The sequence below is a fragment of the Apostichopus japonicus genome, chromosome 17, assembly GCF_037975245.1.
Source record: "Apostichopus japonicus isolate 1M-3 chromosome 17, ASM3797524v1, whole genome shotgun sequence".
Lineage (NCBI taxonomy): Eukaryota > Metazoa > Echinodermata > Holothuroidea > Aspidochirotida > Stichopodidae > Apostichopus > Apostichopus japonicus.
This window is the reverse complement of record NC_092577.1, coordinates 5,044,142-5,060,614: the sequence shown is the minus strand read 5'-3', so window position 1 is coordinate 5,060,614 and position 16,473 is coordinate 5,044,142. Positions and strand designations below refer to the sequence as shown.

The 16,473-nt window shown below is 38.2% G+C and overlaps 1 protein-coding gene across 6 annotated transcripts in view; it reads right to left on the bottom strand.

Moving 5' to 3' along the window:
- The window catches only part of LOC139954655 (kinesin-like protein KIF13A), a 79,214-nt gene that overhangs the window by 56,605 nt on the left and 6,136 nt on the right, over window positions 1-16,473 (bottom strand). For all 6 annotated transcript variants that reach the window (XM_071954552.1, XM_071954551.1, XM_071954556.1 and 3 more), the window contains exons 3-6: window positions 8,039-8,051; window positions 7,060-7,117; window positions 2,885-2,977; window positions 1,451-1,637 (exon numbers count right to left, since the gene is read on the bottom strand). In XM_071954552.1, coding sequence (XP_071810653.1) covers window positions 1,451-1,637; window positions 2,885-2,977; window positions 7,060-7,117; window positions 8,039-8,051 — 351 coding nt within the window. The remainder of the gene's footprint in view (window positions 1-1,450; window positions 1,638-2,884; window positions 2,978-7,059; window positions 7,118-8,038; window positions 8,052-16,473) is intronic.

Sequence of the window (16,473 nt, the reverse complement as noted above, 5' to 3'; positions counted from 1 at the left end):
AGATGAGTCTTGAGAGAGCATTTAAAAAGAAGCAAGAGATGGACTGTGTTTTACATGTTCTGGAAGTCTGTTCCACAGACAAGGGGCAGCAGCAAAAGCTCTTTGCCCCATGATCGATTTACATTGTATGTAACTAAACTCAAACTCAACTCAATGTCAAATCATATATATTCATCCCACTTTGTGAAACTTCAAAAATTTCAAAAATAACTTCATGACGACAGAGTCGATGGCTTTCCGAAATGTGACGAATACTTCCGTTTCCCACGGGTGGTTACCCGTTCTCTTAATTGGTTACCGTTCAGGAAGCCAGGTCGAATATACAAGGCTGAACTTAATATAAGATTGTCTGTTTATTGTGTAGCACACAGCTTAGAGGGAATTTCCCTAATATGACGCATTGAGCACATTAATTTTGTAATATGTCTTGTGTTTTCATAACATGATATAATTTCCAGTTGCTGAATCTGCAACCTAGAAGTAACACAATTACACAAGGAGGTATTTGAATCTCTGAAAGTTTCCAAATCAGTTTGTACATCTAATCTTCTATAACATAGACTGCACACAAATGATTTCGAAATTTAGAAACTTTGATATCCCACAAGTGGATGGACATTTTCTGAGAGATGCAGAAATATGAGTTTTGACTCCAAAAATTTAGAATAACCAATAAATTTAGAATAACCAAATTTAAATATACTTTGTGAGGAAAGAAAAAAAACAGTAAAGAATGTGTGTATTGGCTCACAACTTACTGTTAGTATAACATTCGGTTTCTTAACTCCCTCCACTCCCCCCCCCCCCTTTACTGGCTCCCAACTCTCTCCACCTTCCCCCATATCCAAGACGATACGATTAAAAATCAAAACATCAATTATTAGAATTGATTCCTGCAGACCTTGGAAGTCTGTCACCGGTGGCAGGCTTTAGAATTTGTGACTGATGGATTCCAAAGGAAGAGGTGATGGGGTGTAGAACCGTCAAATGGGAGCGCAGTTCTAAAACGCTACCTGTAGAAAAAGACTAATTAGACTGGGAAAGTAATGCAATAGAAGAGTGGGGACAGGTAAGGGATGAACGCAGTTAGAGCAAAATAGATCAAGTCCGGGCATACGCACAACAGTCGTAGAGAAAAGAAAAGGATAAGAAGAAGAAAAGGATACTTATCGGGCTGCAAACAACTTCAAACACTTCCAAAAACAGTGGATGGGAAAAATTCCGATCCTGGGAAACCAAAAGTGGACGAAATCCGATGGAAAAAATCCGCTCGAAAATTTGCGATCTAGACACTTTGGTTGATAGAATGAGAAGGGCAGTGACCGGAGGAGCCGGTCATAGAGGGTGCACAGTGTTAAAAGGTTACCAGGGTATTCTAGGCGTGGTAGAATGAGGGTGCTAAGGTTGTGGGGAGACAGGTAAGCGAGGAGTGAAGTAAATCGTGCCTTACCCTTTGGGATAAAGTAGATCTTTGACCTTTTCGTTGTAAATCTCCATATAGGAAACCTCAACTTTGAAGGAGACCGAATCGTCATTGGCTTGGGCCTTTCCGATTCTTTCGAAAAGAGCGTCGCATAGCTTAGGGATGATTCCTTTGTCGAGTTCCGTTCCCATCATAGTGTATGACTTCCCAGAACCTGATGGAGTAATAGGAAATAAACAATATTGTAGGTACCAAAAAAATGCTGAATAACTTAAAACTAATAAAATTCAGTATACTCAACAGAAAAAAAACACCAAAAAATGAACAGTTGGTTATTTTTTTGCTGGTATTAATTGAATAATACATTTTCATATTTCTGCATAAAAAACTTAAATTGTCACATAGTTAAAACAAAACTGCAGTGCAGTATACACTATAGTAATTAATGATACTTGAGTTAGTTAACTTGGGTACATGCTAACATGGGCAAGCTAACTTGGTAAGCCAACTTAGTAATATGCTAATTTGTGAATTAAAGCTAAGTTTGGTAGGCTTACTGTACCTGAATTACAAGTACTTTTGGAAAAGTTTAGTTGTGAAAGCTAACTTGTATATAAGCTAACTTGGGTAAGCTAACTTAGGTAAGCTGATGACTTGGGTAGATGCTACCTTGGGAAAGCTCACTTGGGTAAGTTAACTTGGGTAGATGCTACCTTGAGAAAGCTCACTTGGGTAAATTAACTTGGGTAAGCTCACATGGGTAGGTGCTACCTTGGGAAAGGAAACTTGAATGATTCATTAACTTCAAGGGCAAGTATACCTGTGTAAGCAACATAGCTTTTGTAAGCTGCTTGGAATAAGCTAACTTGACATACTGTATGTGTTTATCTAACTTAGGTAATTTCACTTGGGTAAATTATTGACTCAAGTTGAATTTAATTAATGGATCACACACAGCTCAGATGACCCGGTACAGAATAAATAGTTCAAACTGAAGCTACGGTATGGTGACTTTATAGTACATATATGCTCCTAACTGTCATATTGACTTATATTGATGAGTAAAGTCTATGGAATAAATTCACTGGTGAAGTATAAATTTGGTACAAAGACAGTTGACCTTTTAAATATTTCCAACGACTGTAATTCAATTAACGTCAATCCTTCCAAACAGAAAACAACATCTCAATATACATGCATATAACGGCAATATTGAGGAAATGTTATGTCATCATAGTACTAGAGATAACAAGAAAACATGTTCTTTGAAGGCAAAAAAGTACAAAGTGGATTTAATATTAGACATTTACCTTGATAGGAAATGGAACAAGCACATCACATCAAAGTGTTCACTCAACCACACAAAAATCATCATTTAACCTTTCAATACCAACTCCCATCCAAGGTTGTACGACATGTAAAAATAGCTTGACATATGGGAGAGTGATGTTAAAGCTTTACCTGTCTGGCCGTAAGCAAATATACAGGCATTGTACCCCTCAAATGAATTGTCCAGAATATCAGTGCCCAGGCAGTTAAAAACATCTTCTTGTCCTGTAACATGAAAAGCAAAGAGACAGTTTGTTAAACATGTTTAACTGGACATTAAAACAGTCCTCTCACTGGTTCTCAGACTTTGACTTCTGGTGACCTCTGGTGACCTCTTGTGACCTCCAATGACCCCTGACCTCAGCAAAAAAATATATATGGTACTTGCACTTATTAAAGTGGATGTACCTTGAATTAAGCAGCATGCATTTTTTTTATGATGACCTCCAATAACCTATAACCTACACAAAAACAATAGGGTTCTTGTTCTCACCGAGTCGGAGCTACATAGAGTAGAACGAAGCTCATCCAAGCTTTATATACTTACTGCATGTCTGTAACAACACTAAAGGTAAGCAATGGGGAGACAGTTTAAAAGTATACTTTGCAAACCAAAAGCTTTCTTACGAGGCAACAGCAGTGTTAGCGATGACCTCATGACAATTGAAGTTTCTTCTTTTTTAATGGGGAGGGGGGGAGGAAAGAAATGAACAGTGGAAAATATTTGAAACAACAAACTTAACATTTAAAACCAAGTTACATTGTCATGAAATTCTAACCGAATCGAACATTGACAGCTTAGGAAACATACATGTATTCAAAATGTGAAACATTTCATGGACGTCAGGCAACAACCATTATTATAATTACAAAGGTAAAGCTTTTAAAGAACATGTCTTATGATAAGATCACAGACCGGGGACCAAAAGTTACTGTACGTGGTCCACTTTCTAGAGTAACAAAGGCTCCACCTGCCAATAATACTAGCTTTCATTCACACAACAAGCTCTAGAGTTCAGAATTTGCGACAGAATTATTGATATGAGGTCTTCAACCGACAGTGTAGATTATTTTTGCTTTCCCATTGAAGTGTCATTTCCCTGCCACCAGAATGCAGTCGTCTGATTGGTCAAAATATGATATGTATGTACCTTTAAGTAAAGACCGGCTGGTGAGAAATCTCAAGCTCTTGTAATGTCTAGTGCAACATAAGTGGCAGACCATTAACTAACATTAAACAGCAGGGAGAGGGGAGGGAGGGGGAGGGAGGGGGAGGGAGGGAGGGGGAGGGAGGGGGAGGGAGGGAGGGGGAGGGAGGGGGAGGGAGGGGGATGCAATTCAATCTCCAATGTACAGTTCACCTGACCAGGATACTTCTCCCATTTTCCTCACCTATTGTAAACCACACATGTGTACCACATGACCCGGCCTAGAGTTTCACATTTCGTAGCGACTTGGCTAACACCTGCCAGGTGTACAACAAAAAAACACTACTGCTTAATATCACATTCCCACTTACATTTTCATTGAAGACATTCATACAATAGCAACATTCACTTTGTACAGACAGAAAAGAAATACACATGTGTATAATTTATGTTTTCTACCGGCAATCTGAGAAATTCACTTTAATAGCCAATCAGCAACAGGAAGTTTGACATCCGATGATCTGTCAGGTTCTCTTAAAGCTTCAAAATAATAAATATTTACCAACAAAAGAATCTAATCCTCCTTCCTCCCTCACTCCAGTTGTCAAGATCTCTCGCAATTTATGTTCTTTTTCTCGCATATATAATTTCAGATATTAAATTCATATTCTCATCTGAATCATCCTGACTTTCACACCTTTTCGTTTGCTACAATCGGTCATAATCTCTGCTGTAGATGACAGCTTTCATTCCATCAATCAAATCCCTTCCAATCTCATCACTACTGTAGTTGTTATCCTCATCACCTCATCCTCTCATCAACTCATCATCATCATCATCATCATTAATATCCTCTTCTTCATCATCACTATCTGCTCGATAGAGTTAAAATAAATTTCTCCTTACTACTAAATTCCACCTACATACAGTAGGCAACAAATCTGTCGGGCAATATGTGTGAGTGATACTGTCTACTCTGACAACAGTTTTAATCAACGTCTGTATGTACTACACACGTAATGTGTGTTATTTGGCTACAAGTTGTGGTCTGTACACACATACATACGCCTCGGTAAAATTGACAATGTCGTGCGAATTGTTACCAGGTCTATAAACTGCCCTTACTCGCCAAAATTCACGACTAATTCCTGGCAAACATGTTGACCATGTGCTTCTCTGCTATTTATAACAGATCTACCTCAATTTGCTTTAGCGATATATATGAGTCATCGATATATAAATAGATATTTGATCTCACATGTACAATATGTACTTTCTTCTAGTTCCAGTTCCACGGATTGCTTGTGAGAACACATACATGTATGTAATATTTATCTAGTTCCATGAAGCCATCATTTCTAAGTCCAGTATTAGACTGTTATGTATGTACTGCATATATATGTATGTATATGTATATATAAATACACATATTCCTTTTAACCCTATACTTGCAAGCACATTCTGTAAATAAGTGGAAATATGTCATCCCATGATGACTGTGTTTACCTAACGCTAACTGACAGTCGAGATCACCTATAGCAGACATTAAATCTTTTAAAGCTGTAATAGAGCCTGGGCGCTGCACTTAATTAACCCTAAAATAATTAAGCAGGCCGCCCTCAGGTAAAGGAAACGAGCGAAATTATCTGCTGGTCGGTAAGCATTTATAACTGATAATTTCTTTGACTAGAGACTAATTTCAAATACTAGCAAATTGCTTTAATCTTCTAATGGCAACTAACAAACATGTACAACGTCAAACAGATTTTTGTATACACAGTATGTGAAATGCACACACACACACAGATTAACTATTTATTTATTTAATATTATTGTTTCTGTAGAGGATATAGTCTTTCTCCTTGTTTTGGGGGCCATATTTATTTATTTATTTATTTTGGGGTTATTTTTTGGTTTGTCATCACTGAATATTTGATTGAATAGTGATAATTATATTGATTATTATTTTGAATATTGAATATTGATAACCACTGAATATTGATAATTTTATACAGGCAGAACCTTCAAGGAATGTTGACTGGGCTTTGAGAAGTTTTAGCTCTTTTTCTGGTAATAAGCTGAACTTTCGAGCTAAAACTGATGACCCTTCTTAAGATTACTTAGTTACAAAACAGAATGAAGAGTTCGCTTTCTGTTTTTCGATGACTTTTCTTTCTTTTTTATCTTTTCAAAAAATTTTCCATGACTTTTCCGTAGATATGGGAACCCCAGCTGGTTAAGATGTAACACCAATCATTAGTTAAATGGAATTAAATTAATACACAATCCAACCATCATTATTGTGCTAAAGATAAACTGTCAAAAACAACTTCCCCCAAAAACAACAAAGAAAAATCTGATTCTATTTGGGAGATGAGCACAGATTTAGAGTTGCTTCACACTCAAGACCAAAGGCTTGATCAAGTTTAAAAATGACATCATCCAGTCACATGTGTTTTGACTTCCCTTATGATGTTTTCCTAAATAGTACAATGTTCATTTTCTGTAGTAATGGGGAATGGGATTTGGCAAATGTTGAATCTATAATATTTTGCAGCACCTCTTAACATGAGCTAATGATGGGCATCTATGTATCAGTGTTTAGCATGATCAACATTCCACCTTCAGTATAAGAAAGGACAAAAATGGTTTCCTAGAGGGACACTATGACAGTCACAGATTTACAAAATGATAGTCAAAGGTTTCAGATCCAAGAGGGACACTATGACATTCACAGATTTACAAAATGATAGTCAAAGGTTTCAGATCCAAGAGGGACACTATGACATCGACAGATTTACAAAATGATAGTCAAAGATTTCAGATCCTAGAGGGACACTATGACATCGACAGATTTACAAAATGATAGTCAAAGATTTCAGATCCTAGAGGGACACTATGACATCGACAGATTTACAAAATGATAGTCAAAGGTTTCAGATCCTAGAGGGACACTATGACAGCTCCCAGACAAGACGTTCAAACGAGGATATCATCCAATTGGAACACGGGGAAGTTTTTCTTCACAGATGTCTCTGTCATATTTAAGTCAAGATGGGATGGTTGGTTTGGGTCACCCCTCCCCCCCCCACCCCACCTGATAAAGCTCAGTACCTTGAAAAAAGTATGACTGAAAGAACACATTTGTTGTACTCTCACCTGAAAACTTCTTGCTGTTTGCGTCCATTGAGAGGAAGCAATGGTCGAAGGCGAACGTCTAACAAGAGAAGAGAAAGACACTAATGTAATTAATAAATTATATGAATTATGAATAACAGATATATCTGATAGAAGTAAAATACTGCTAGGGGGACTGATATAAGGTAATCTCTCCTTGTAAAATAAACAGAAGTGTTAACTTTTAGTACATCAACACTAGACTAGACTAGCACTGCGTGCACTAGACAAGGTAAATCCCCAAAACTTACTGGTTTGGGGATTTACGAGTGACGATACTTACCTGTCTCTCCCTCCTCCCACCACCACAATCTGGACAGAAAATCAAAGGCTTATTTTGGTTAATAACGAGCGGCGAACTTTCCCCTGTTCCTTCACAACATCTGTGCGCTTGCTCTATATGTCTAATTTGACCTGGTGACCTTTTTAACTGACCTCCCGTAGTAACCGGTCACCTCAGGTCAAGTTATGCCCAAAAGTGAAATTTATGACACTCCTCAGGAGGCTCAGGAGTGGGGGGGGGTCTCCACTGGACTTGCGACCGCAAAATACGGACGTGATAACTAACAGCCAAGATGCACGAAGATCTTTCGACAGCTCTAGATTTAAAAAGTTTTGTAACTAGACACTTTTGGTGGTAAAATAAGCCATGGCCGATTGACCAGAGTTGACCGGTCACCACTGGGAGGAGGTCAGTATCAATGGGTTACCAGGTACATACATCACTCTAGAAATGTTATAGTGAGTGTACAGATGTTGTGGGGAGACAGGTAAGTGAGTGAAGAACATCCAAAAGTTACGACGAAATAGTAAAAAACAGCTCTTTTTAATAATAATAATAATAATAGCAATTATAATGCGCTACTTAAGCTAACAACATTTGTAGACTGCAATCCAATACAAATTTTCCAACATCTGCAAAAAACAGAATCTAAAAAGAGACGAACAACAGTGTACCAACCTTCGATGTCTTCCTGAAAGCCAGATGTCAACCGAAAACGAGACGCCACGGATGGAAAAAAGAAAGAAAGGCAGAGAGGAATAAATTATGAGAAATCAATTTGAAGAAATGTTTTTCGGTTGAAAATGAGAAAACTAAGGTATCGAGATCTATCACTGTATTATTGATATTATGTACAAGACATGAATCAAGATTAACTTGACCTTCCACATCACCATGGAAACTAGGAAAATCTATGGAGTGATTTGTTAATATGACATCAAAATGACTCATTTCATTTCAGGAAATCAAAATCAATGGGGGAAAAAAAATCAGCAACTTTTTACGATTTATTTTTGTTTCCAAATCGGCAGCTGGAAGATAATGATCAATTTATAGCATGTCATTTGCACATTATTATTATTATTATTATTATTTTTTTTTTTTTTTTTTTTCAGAATCAGGATATCCTCTGTTAAGGCATGATGTCATATTCTCATTTGCATAAATAGCTGGGGGAGGGAAGAGTATGTTAAGTCTAACAATCTTTAACCTTTTGACTGTACTGTATATTAGGTCGAATAGGAACCTAAGCATACTGTTAGTACTACAGTACTGTAATATAATTCTTCTAGCATGTACTCAATGTAGCACTATATACAGAAGGAAAGGGGAAAAACACACTCCTGCATAGACCCAACTCACTGGCAGTCCGCCTACTGCATTACACTACAATAGCACTACAGCATGGTCCTACCTACAAGAATCCATGTACTATTACTTGAAGTCCAACCAGAGGCATCATCCCCCTCCTCCTCCCCCACCCCCTCCCTCCCTCTCCCACTCCAGGATATGTTTGGTGCCCCCTCCCCACTCCAAATGGACATTTACCATACATGTCCCAAGGATATCTATGGTAAGACTCTACTGACTATATTTTACTAATATCTACAGTACCTCCAAACTTATGAGCTCTGAAAATAACGAAAGCCAAAAAAACCTCAGGGGGTTTAGTCTCTTTAACACTTATCCCCGGGGGAGGGTGGGCTTTTCACAGTCCAAGCTCACACTTACACCTTAGAAGGCACCAGCACGCATTATCCACATTTTCTGCCCCCTCCACCAAATGCATCTACTGTATCAATTTACTATGCCTGGCCATTTTCCTTAAACTGGAGACCCTCCTATCCCAGATAATCAGATTTTTGGACCTGTGAATAGCCTTTACTGTTCTCTACAACTCAACTGTGGCTCCACTGACATAAGGTCACGACCTATAGCTAGTTTTAGAGAGGCTACCATTTGGGAATACCAGTAACAGGCAATCAAAATTTTTTTTTATGAGAAACAGGAATGGTGTTATCATCTTAATCTTTGATATTTCCCTTATAGTACCAGTTACAAGCAGATACCACAGCTGAATGAAAACAAGTAAAACTGTGAAAGTAGAAATACTTCAGTTGTATACCCAGTGGGGGTTTCCTACCAAATGACAACCAAAAAGGAAGCCGGTCTCCATGGTGGCGTGTAGATTTTAGTTTCACCATGAATTTTAGTCCCAGGACAGAATAATATCACACAGTGAGAAGAAGCTAACAAACTGTGTATGCAACTCCACAGGAATGGCTTTATGAAGAAACTTCAAAAGTTGATCTGAAATTGTTCTACTAAAACTGAGTGTGTAGAGGTTTATTTTGGTTTGCAAAATAGATCTATATTCTTTACCATTAAAATGCAATACTCTTTTATAGTAGGCCTACACCCATCCTTACTCTTTTATAGTAGGCCTACACCCATCCTTACTCTTCAATAGTAGGCCTACACCCATCCTTCCCTTTTTATAGTAGGCCTACACCCCTCCTTACTCTTTTATAGTAGGCCTACACCCCCATCCTTACTCTTTTATAGTAGGCCTACACCCATCCTTACTCTTTTATAGTAGGCCTACACCCCTCCTTACTCTTCAATAGTAGGCCTACACCCATCCTTCCCTTTTTATAGTAGGCCTACACCCCTCCTTACTCTTCAATAGTAGGCCTACACCCATCCTTCCCTTTTTATAGTAGGCCTACACCCCTCCTTACTCTTTTATAGTAGGCCTACACCCCCATCCTTACTCTTTTATAGTAGGCCTACACCCATCCTGACTCTTTTTTCCTCTTATTTTATTTTCATGTCACTTTAAGACCAAACATTATTCCTCTAGTTTTCAAATCAATTATAGGTTACCTTGGAAACCAATTATCCTTGACAGATTTGTAATGCAATGTAAGCCAATTATCTAGAGGTTGAAAATTATGTTGAGCTTTACATTGATTAATTGTTTCTTTTAATTACCAAATGTTGCATAATTGAATATGGGGGGAACTGACTCTATATTAGTTTGGAACCCCCCAAAAAATTAAAATGAAAGTGTTTCAGAAATTGCCACCATCAGTGTAAACACTGGTTCTTAACACATCTTCCCTTTCATCTTATCGTTTTTAATCAAGTTGTTGGAAAACCAATCGAGGACATTTTCCTGCATGCAATGAATGGTTACAGACCTGTCGCCTTGACTTTAGAAGACCCTGATATATATATACTGTATGCAATTTATTTCGCTGTACTTTTCTAGAGTTGCTCCAACTGTAAAAAATGTTTGTATTCTATCTCATTTCTAAAGACGAATACAACTGAAAGTTTTGTTTGAAGACACTTCAAAAGCTCAGAACTTCTCAAGTGTAAGGAAATTGTTGTGTTGCCTAAAGCTGCCCACACAGGGTCAAACAGCAAGCATGCTTTGGAGTCGTAATATTTATTCTATATTTATATATAGTACTGTGGTGGTGTTGCAGGTACTCTCAGTCAGTGCTATGAGAATACATTGATTATTGCAACACAATTGACTAGGATGAGTCATAGTTTGCCATATGCCATAAAACACACATACTGTTTACATACATGTACAATGTCACATCATGCTGGTAAAGTCCATTAAAAAGTACTTAGATGAAACAATCCTAGATACTGTAACTGACTCATGTGGCCACTGGTAATAATGATCCTTCGCCCAGCCACTCCCACAGCCCCCCCCCATTGCCCTCCCCTCTCCCTATATTGTATCTTTCTCTTCATACAGTATGACCATGATGTAGATTATGCCACTGATGGAGGTATTTGCTGTTGCATTTTTCACATGTACTTTATGTATACTTCAGCCCTGTATGGTATGAGCACAATGTCAGCATGAAGTATGACAAGTACAAACTGGCTAGTACACACCAGTGTGAATTTAGAGTATGTTAAAAGTTTGCACTAGTATTGCCAATATATGAGTACAAGTACATGAGTACACTACATGTACCTAGATCTGGAGTACACTACAGTATGAGTAAGGACTCACCAACAATATTCCAAAACTTACCGGGTTCGGATATTTACGAGTGATAGGGATTACCTGTCTCCCCACAACCTCAGCACTCTCTTTCTACCGTGCCTAGAATGAACCAGTGGTAACCTTTCAAAACTGAGTGCCCTCTATATTTGAAACACTCCGGTCAATGCCCTCCCTTCTCATGAGACCACCTCCCCTTCCCAAAGTGATTCCCTATTGTACACCGTGGGTAGTCTTGCCTCCACTCCGTTGCTACCCTCATCAACTTGAGTTTTACACCATATCCCATGTACAATAAATACAAAATGTAGCATACTAATTCAGTATGAGTACAGACTAGCCCCAAATCTAGTATACATGTATGCAAAAGGGTTTTCTAGCTATAACACCATAAAGGGTTTTCTAGCTGTCACACATTACTAGGGTTTTCTAGCTGTCACACATAACTAGGGTTTTCTAGCTGTCACACATAACTAGGGTTTTCTAGCTGTCACACATAACTAGGGTTTTCTAGCTGTCACACACATAGTAAATGGTTTTCTACCTATGATATTAAAGAATGTTCTAGGTCATCACAAAGGGTTTTCTAGCTGTCACACATAGTAAATGGTTTTCTAGCTGTCACACAAAGGATTTTCTAGCTGTCATACATTTAGTAAATGGTTTTCTACCTATCATACAGTAAAGGGTGTTCTAGCCATCACAATATATAGGGGTTTCTAGCTGTCACACAAATGGGTTTTCTAGCAGTCACGCATAACGGCAAAAACCACTTAAAATCCCGAGCAGCAGACGGTTATCTGACATACTGTAACAATTTGTGTTCTGAGACACATGTCTGTGATAATATATATGTTACTGATTAAAAACGTGAATAAGCTGAATAAAGTACATTGTGAGGGCACTTCCTACTCGAATCTGTATCTAATCCACGTGTCTGAATCAGTTCCTGGGTACCATAGCTCAGAGAACAATGGCAGTGAAACAGCAGTATAACATGGCAGAAGTGCACACTGGCCAACCAGGAACATACCTTTAATGTCTGAGAGATATGGGTCTGGGTTCCTGGGTACCATAGCTCAGAGAACAATAACAGTGATACAGCAGTATAAACTGGCAGAAGTTCACACTAGCCAACCAGGAACAGACCTTTAATGTCTGAGAGATACGTGACCTGGGTTCCTGGGTCTTGTAGCTCAGAGAACGATAACAGTGATACAGCAGTATAAAAGTTCACACTGGCCAGCTAGGAACAGACCTTTAATGTCTGAGAGATATATACAGTATGTGACCTGTTAAAAACTGTCACTGGCCAGTTTGGGTAGATCTGAGTGCAATATATTATAAATGTTCAAGATATCATAATGAACAGAGAGGAGAGCTATGTACATAGCTAGTCTCACTTGTGATCAAATAAAACAACATATAAACTACCAGATCTGGGAGATTTTTAAGATAGGGAGAGGGAGAGGTGTGTTTCTTAAAAGCATTCTTGTCAACATCAACAGAATTGATCTTCACCACTTGAACAATATACTGAAGGTGGAGGGGGAGGGCTGGGGGGTACTAGGTGAACCTGTATGAAGAGTATAAATTTAATTCTGCCCAAAGCTGTAAAAATACAATTAAAGTATAGAAAAAAGACAACTATTGGAGTTCTTGCATTCATAGTACTTACACAAACTTATAGAGCTCTTTCTCAAAGACAGAATTACAAAAGTTACAGAATTATCTACTAATTCAGAAATTGACCAGAGAGGTCCGGACATACAAGGCGCACAGTGTTAAAATGTTACCAGTTCATTTCTAGGCACGGTAGAACGAGAGTGCTTAGGTTGTGGGGAGACAGGTAGGCGAGGAGCAAAGTAAATACAAGGTACAGCAAATTCTATTTCCTTCTTTCTGTTTTATGAACATAAAGTCTACTTTATCATCTACAGAGTATTAAATAACTAGTGCAAATATATACAGACTGTATAAGGTCACTTAGAATCTGTAAACTCAGAAGCACTTCAGACAATTTCCTGATCGTCGAAAAAAACGCCCCAGTTCAGTTTACAAATGACAGTCTTCCCAGTTCCTGTGTATACATCCCACCTTGATGAGATGTGACTTTGCCATCTTCTCCCGGTCACTAATTATATGGGTCATTTGCCAGAGAGTGAATTAACGCCGTCTGACGACAGACCGTTGTCACCCGAAGATGACGTGTACGTTACGGTACGTGCATCGTGTGGTACCTTAAGTACATTTTCCCATGATGGAGATTTGTACCAGATGTTAATACTTTTTATTACTGTAAAAATGGGATAAAGTTTTCAAAAAGCTGCACTGGTCAGTCGCTGAATATCTAAGGCAATGCCTCGAGCCGAATGACCCAGTCCGTTCTTATAAAGGAAACAAACTAGCCATTAGACGGCTGTAGGAAGTGAAATTACAAGATAAATGGCTGACTTGTAAAATTAAAAAAAATCTGAATTCCCACAGTCAGAATTGGCCTTGAATTGCCATGGTTGACCCTGAATTAACATGTCAGCTCACATTAAACGGAAACTTTTCAAGGTACAGTACTTCCCTCCACGGCTACGCTCCATTGATGCGAATGACAGGGACAACGATGGCTGTACAGTATAGGCTGTGTGTATCGTAATTAAGTGACCACTTCTCAGTCCATCTAGCATTTTGTGGACATAGGCAATTTAACTTGTTGGAAACGGTACCATTAGGGCAGAGGACTTTCCAGCAAAGGCGAATGACTTTATAGCCATATGGCTTAGAAGCAGAACACATGAAAGGCTGGTATAGTACTAGTAACTACAGTAGCACTTTAAAAACTAGACGGAGAAAACCTGTAAGTTACACAGGTGTTTGCACAAAAATGTAGTTACATAATAATGTTACAGTAATGACTACATTTACCTACAAATTTTGGTCAGTTCAACCTACGTAAACTTTTAAAATTTGATATCTAATCCATTACTGTATTAAAGGTGCCACTATGCCAAATTTTGTACTTTCTACAAATGTACAGTATGTACAGTATAGCATATTCTCTATATTTCTGTCCATTGTTTGGTGGTGGGAGGGAGTTGTGGGGGGGGTTTGGTCTTTAGTGAGGAATTTTGTGAGTGACCCAGTTGGTTCATTAGTAAATAGATTGCTTCCATTCAGAATTTCAAATACAGTAAGTACCAAATCATATTTAATTTAATTTCACATGTTTGTATTTATTTTTTTCAAGTTCAAAAGGATCTTGCTCAGGTGTTAAATCTGCCAGATTGTTGACAAATAAATGGTCGCACAGTCCATTACTTGGGGCACAGTAGTGCACTGGATAGCTACTGTGACTTACAGTATATATATTGTTCTAACACGGTACAGTTGTAGTACTTACAGTACAGAACAGTGTAGAACAATAATAATAACCATCATAATAAATGAGACTTATATAGCGAAAAATCAGTAGATATAGGCACTGCTCAAGGCGCTTTACAAAGAAAGCAGATTAATTTACAAAAGAACAAGTGAAAAGATGGGTCTTAAGTAGACTTTTGAGTTTTGAATGTAGAAAGTTTACAATGGACAATACTACTGATTACAAGGCATTGCAGAATAGAGCACTGCAATACAGGACATTGCAACATAGTACATAACAAGGCATTACAGTATAGTACAGGTCATCACAGTACAGTACCAAGGTATTGCAGTACAGTATACGTACAGGCATTGCACTTGCAGTACATACAAGCCTTACAAGGCATTGCAGTTAAAGGTACCAGTCATTACAGTGCAGTGCATTGCAATATAGTACATAACAAGGCATTACAGTATACAGTATATAGTACAGGTCATCACAGTACAATACCAAGGTATTGCAGTATACTGTACCATACAGGCATTGAACTTGCAGTACAAACAAGGCATTGCAGTTAAGTACCAGTCATTACAGTGCAGTGCATTGCAATATATAGTACATAACAAGGCATTATAGTACAGATAATCAGAGTACAGTACCAAGGTATTGCAGTACAGTACACTGTACCATATAGGCATTGCACAGTTTGCAGTACAAACAAGGCATTGCAGTTAGGTACTGTAAGGCATTACAGTGCAGTGCAAAGGTATTCCAGTAAATACCATACAGGGGTTGCACTTGCAGAACATACAAGGCATTACAGTGCAGTGCATTGCAATACACAATGGCATACATGTACTACAGTACATACTGGGTACATGTAAGGTAATGCAATGTTACTTTCATAACCACCATCTACAGTATAGGTTTGAATGTTGTAGTTGATATATTTACAGTAGCTATAGACTACCCTGACCCCATGGGGTTTGTTTGTGTGAGATTCAACCCAAGTTCCAAGCCCTTGTACAAACTGCTTTACCTAGATGTACTATTAGAAAATATCACTTGGCATACCTGGACCACAACAACTTCAGCAGGTTAACAGTACACTGTACTGTACATAATCAGATCAATATGGAATGTTAGAACCTGGGGATCAGTATGTTTGGCAGACTTTGGACTATTAAACAATAAAACCAGCAGTACAGTATACATGCAGTATGGAACATAAGGACAAAAACCCAATGAAACCTATACATTCTAGATCATTTACATTCACTTTAAAATTAATTTATTTCACCTTTTGCATAACCATCGGCATAATATTTAACTGTACATACAGTAGTTCTATTTCGCACCTTGTTTTATTGGTCACACATGCATCAATCCAACAGACATAACAGCCTTTGAACCCCCTCCCACTCCCCTCTTTGGCATTGGGAGGGTCCTCCAATCACAATCAACATTTCTACTAACAATGCTTATCCACAGATATTTAGAACAAGGACACAAACCATGCAGATGGCAAAATTATGCAAATTTGGCAGAAAAACCAAAGACAGTACATCACACGAGAAAAGCCCACTTAGCTGTAAAACGCAGTTCCATGATGTAACCATTGGAGCATACTAACTGTAGATCATGTAAATTACATGCTGACATTTCCAATTCATTTCCTTTCCTGTCCTTCAATTTACATCTAGAAGCTCAGCTCTGTAACACCTA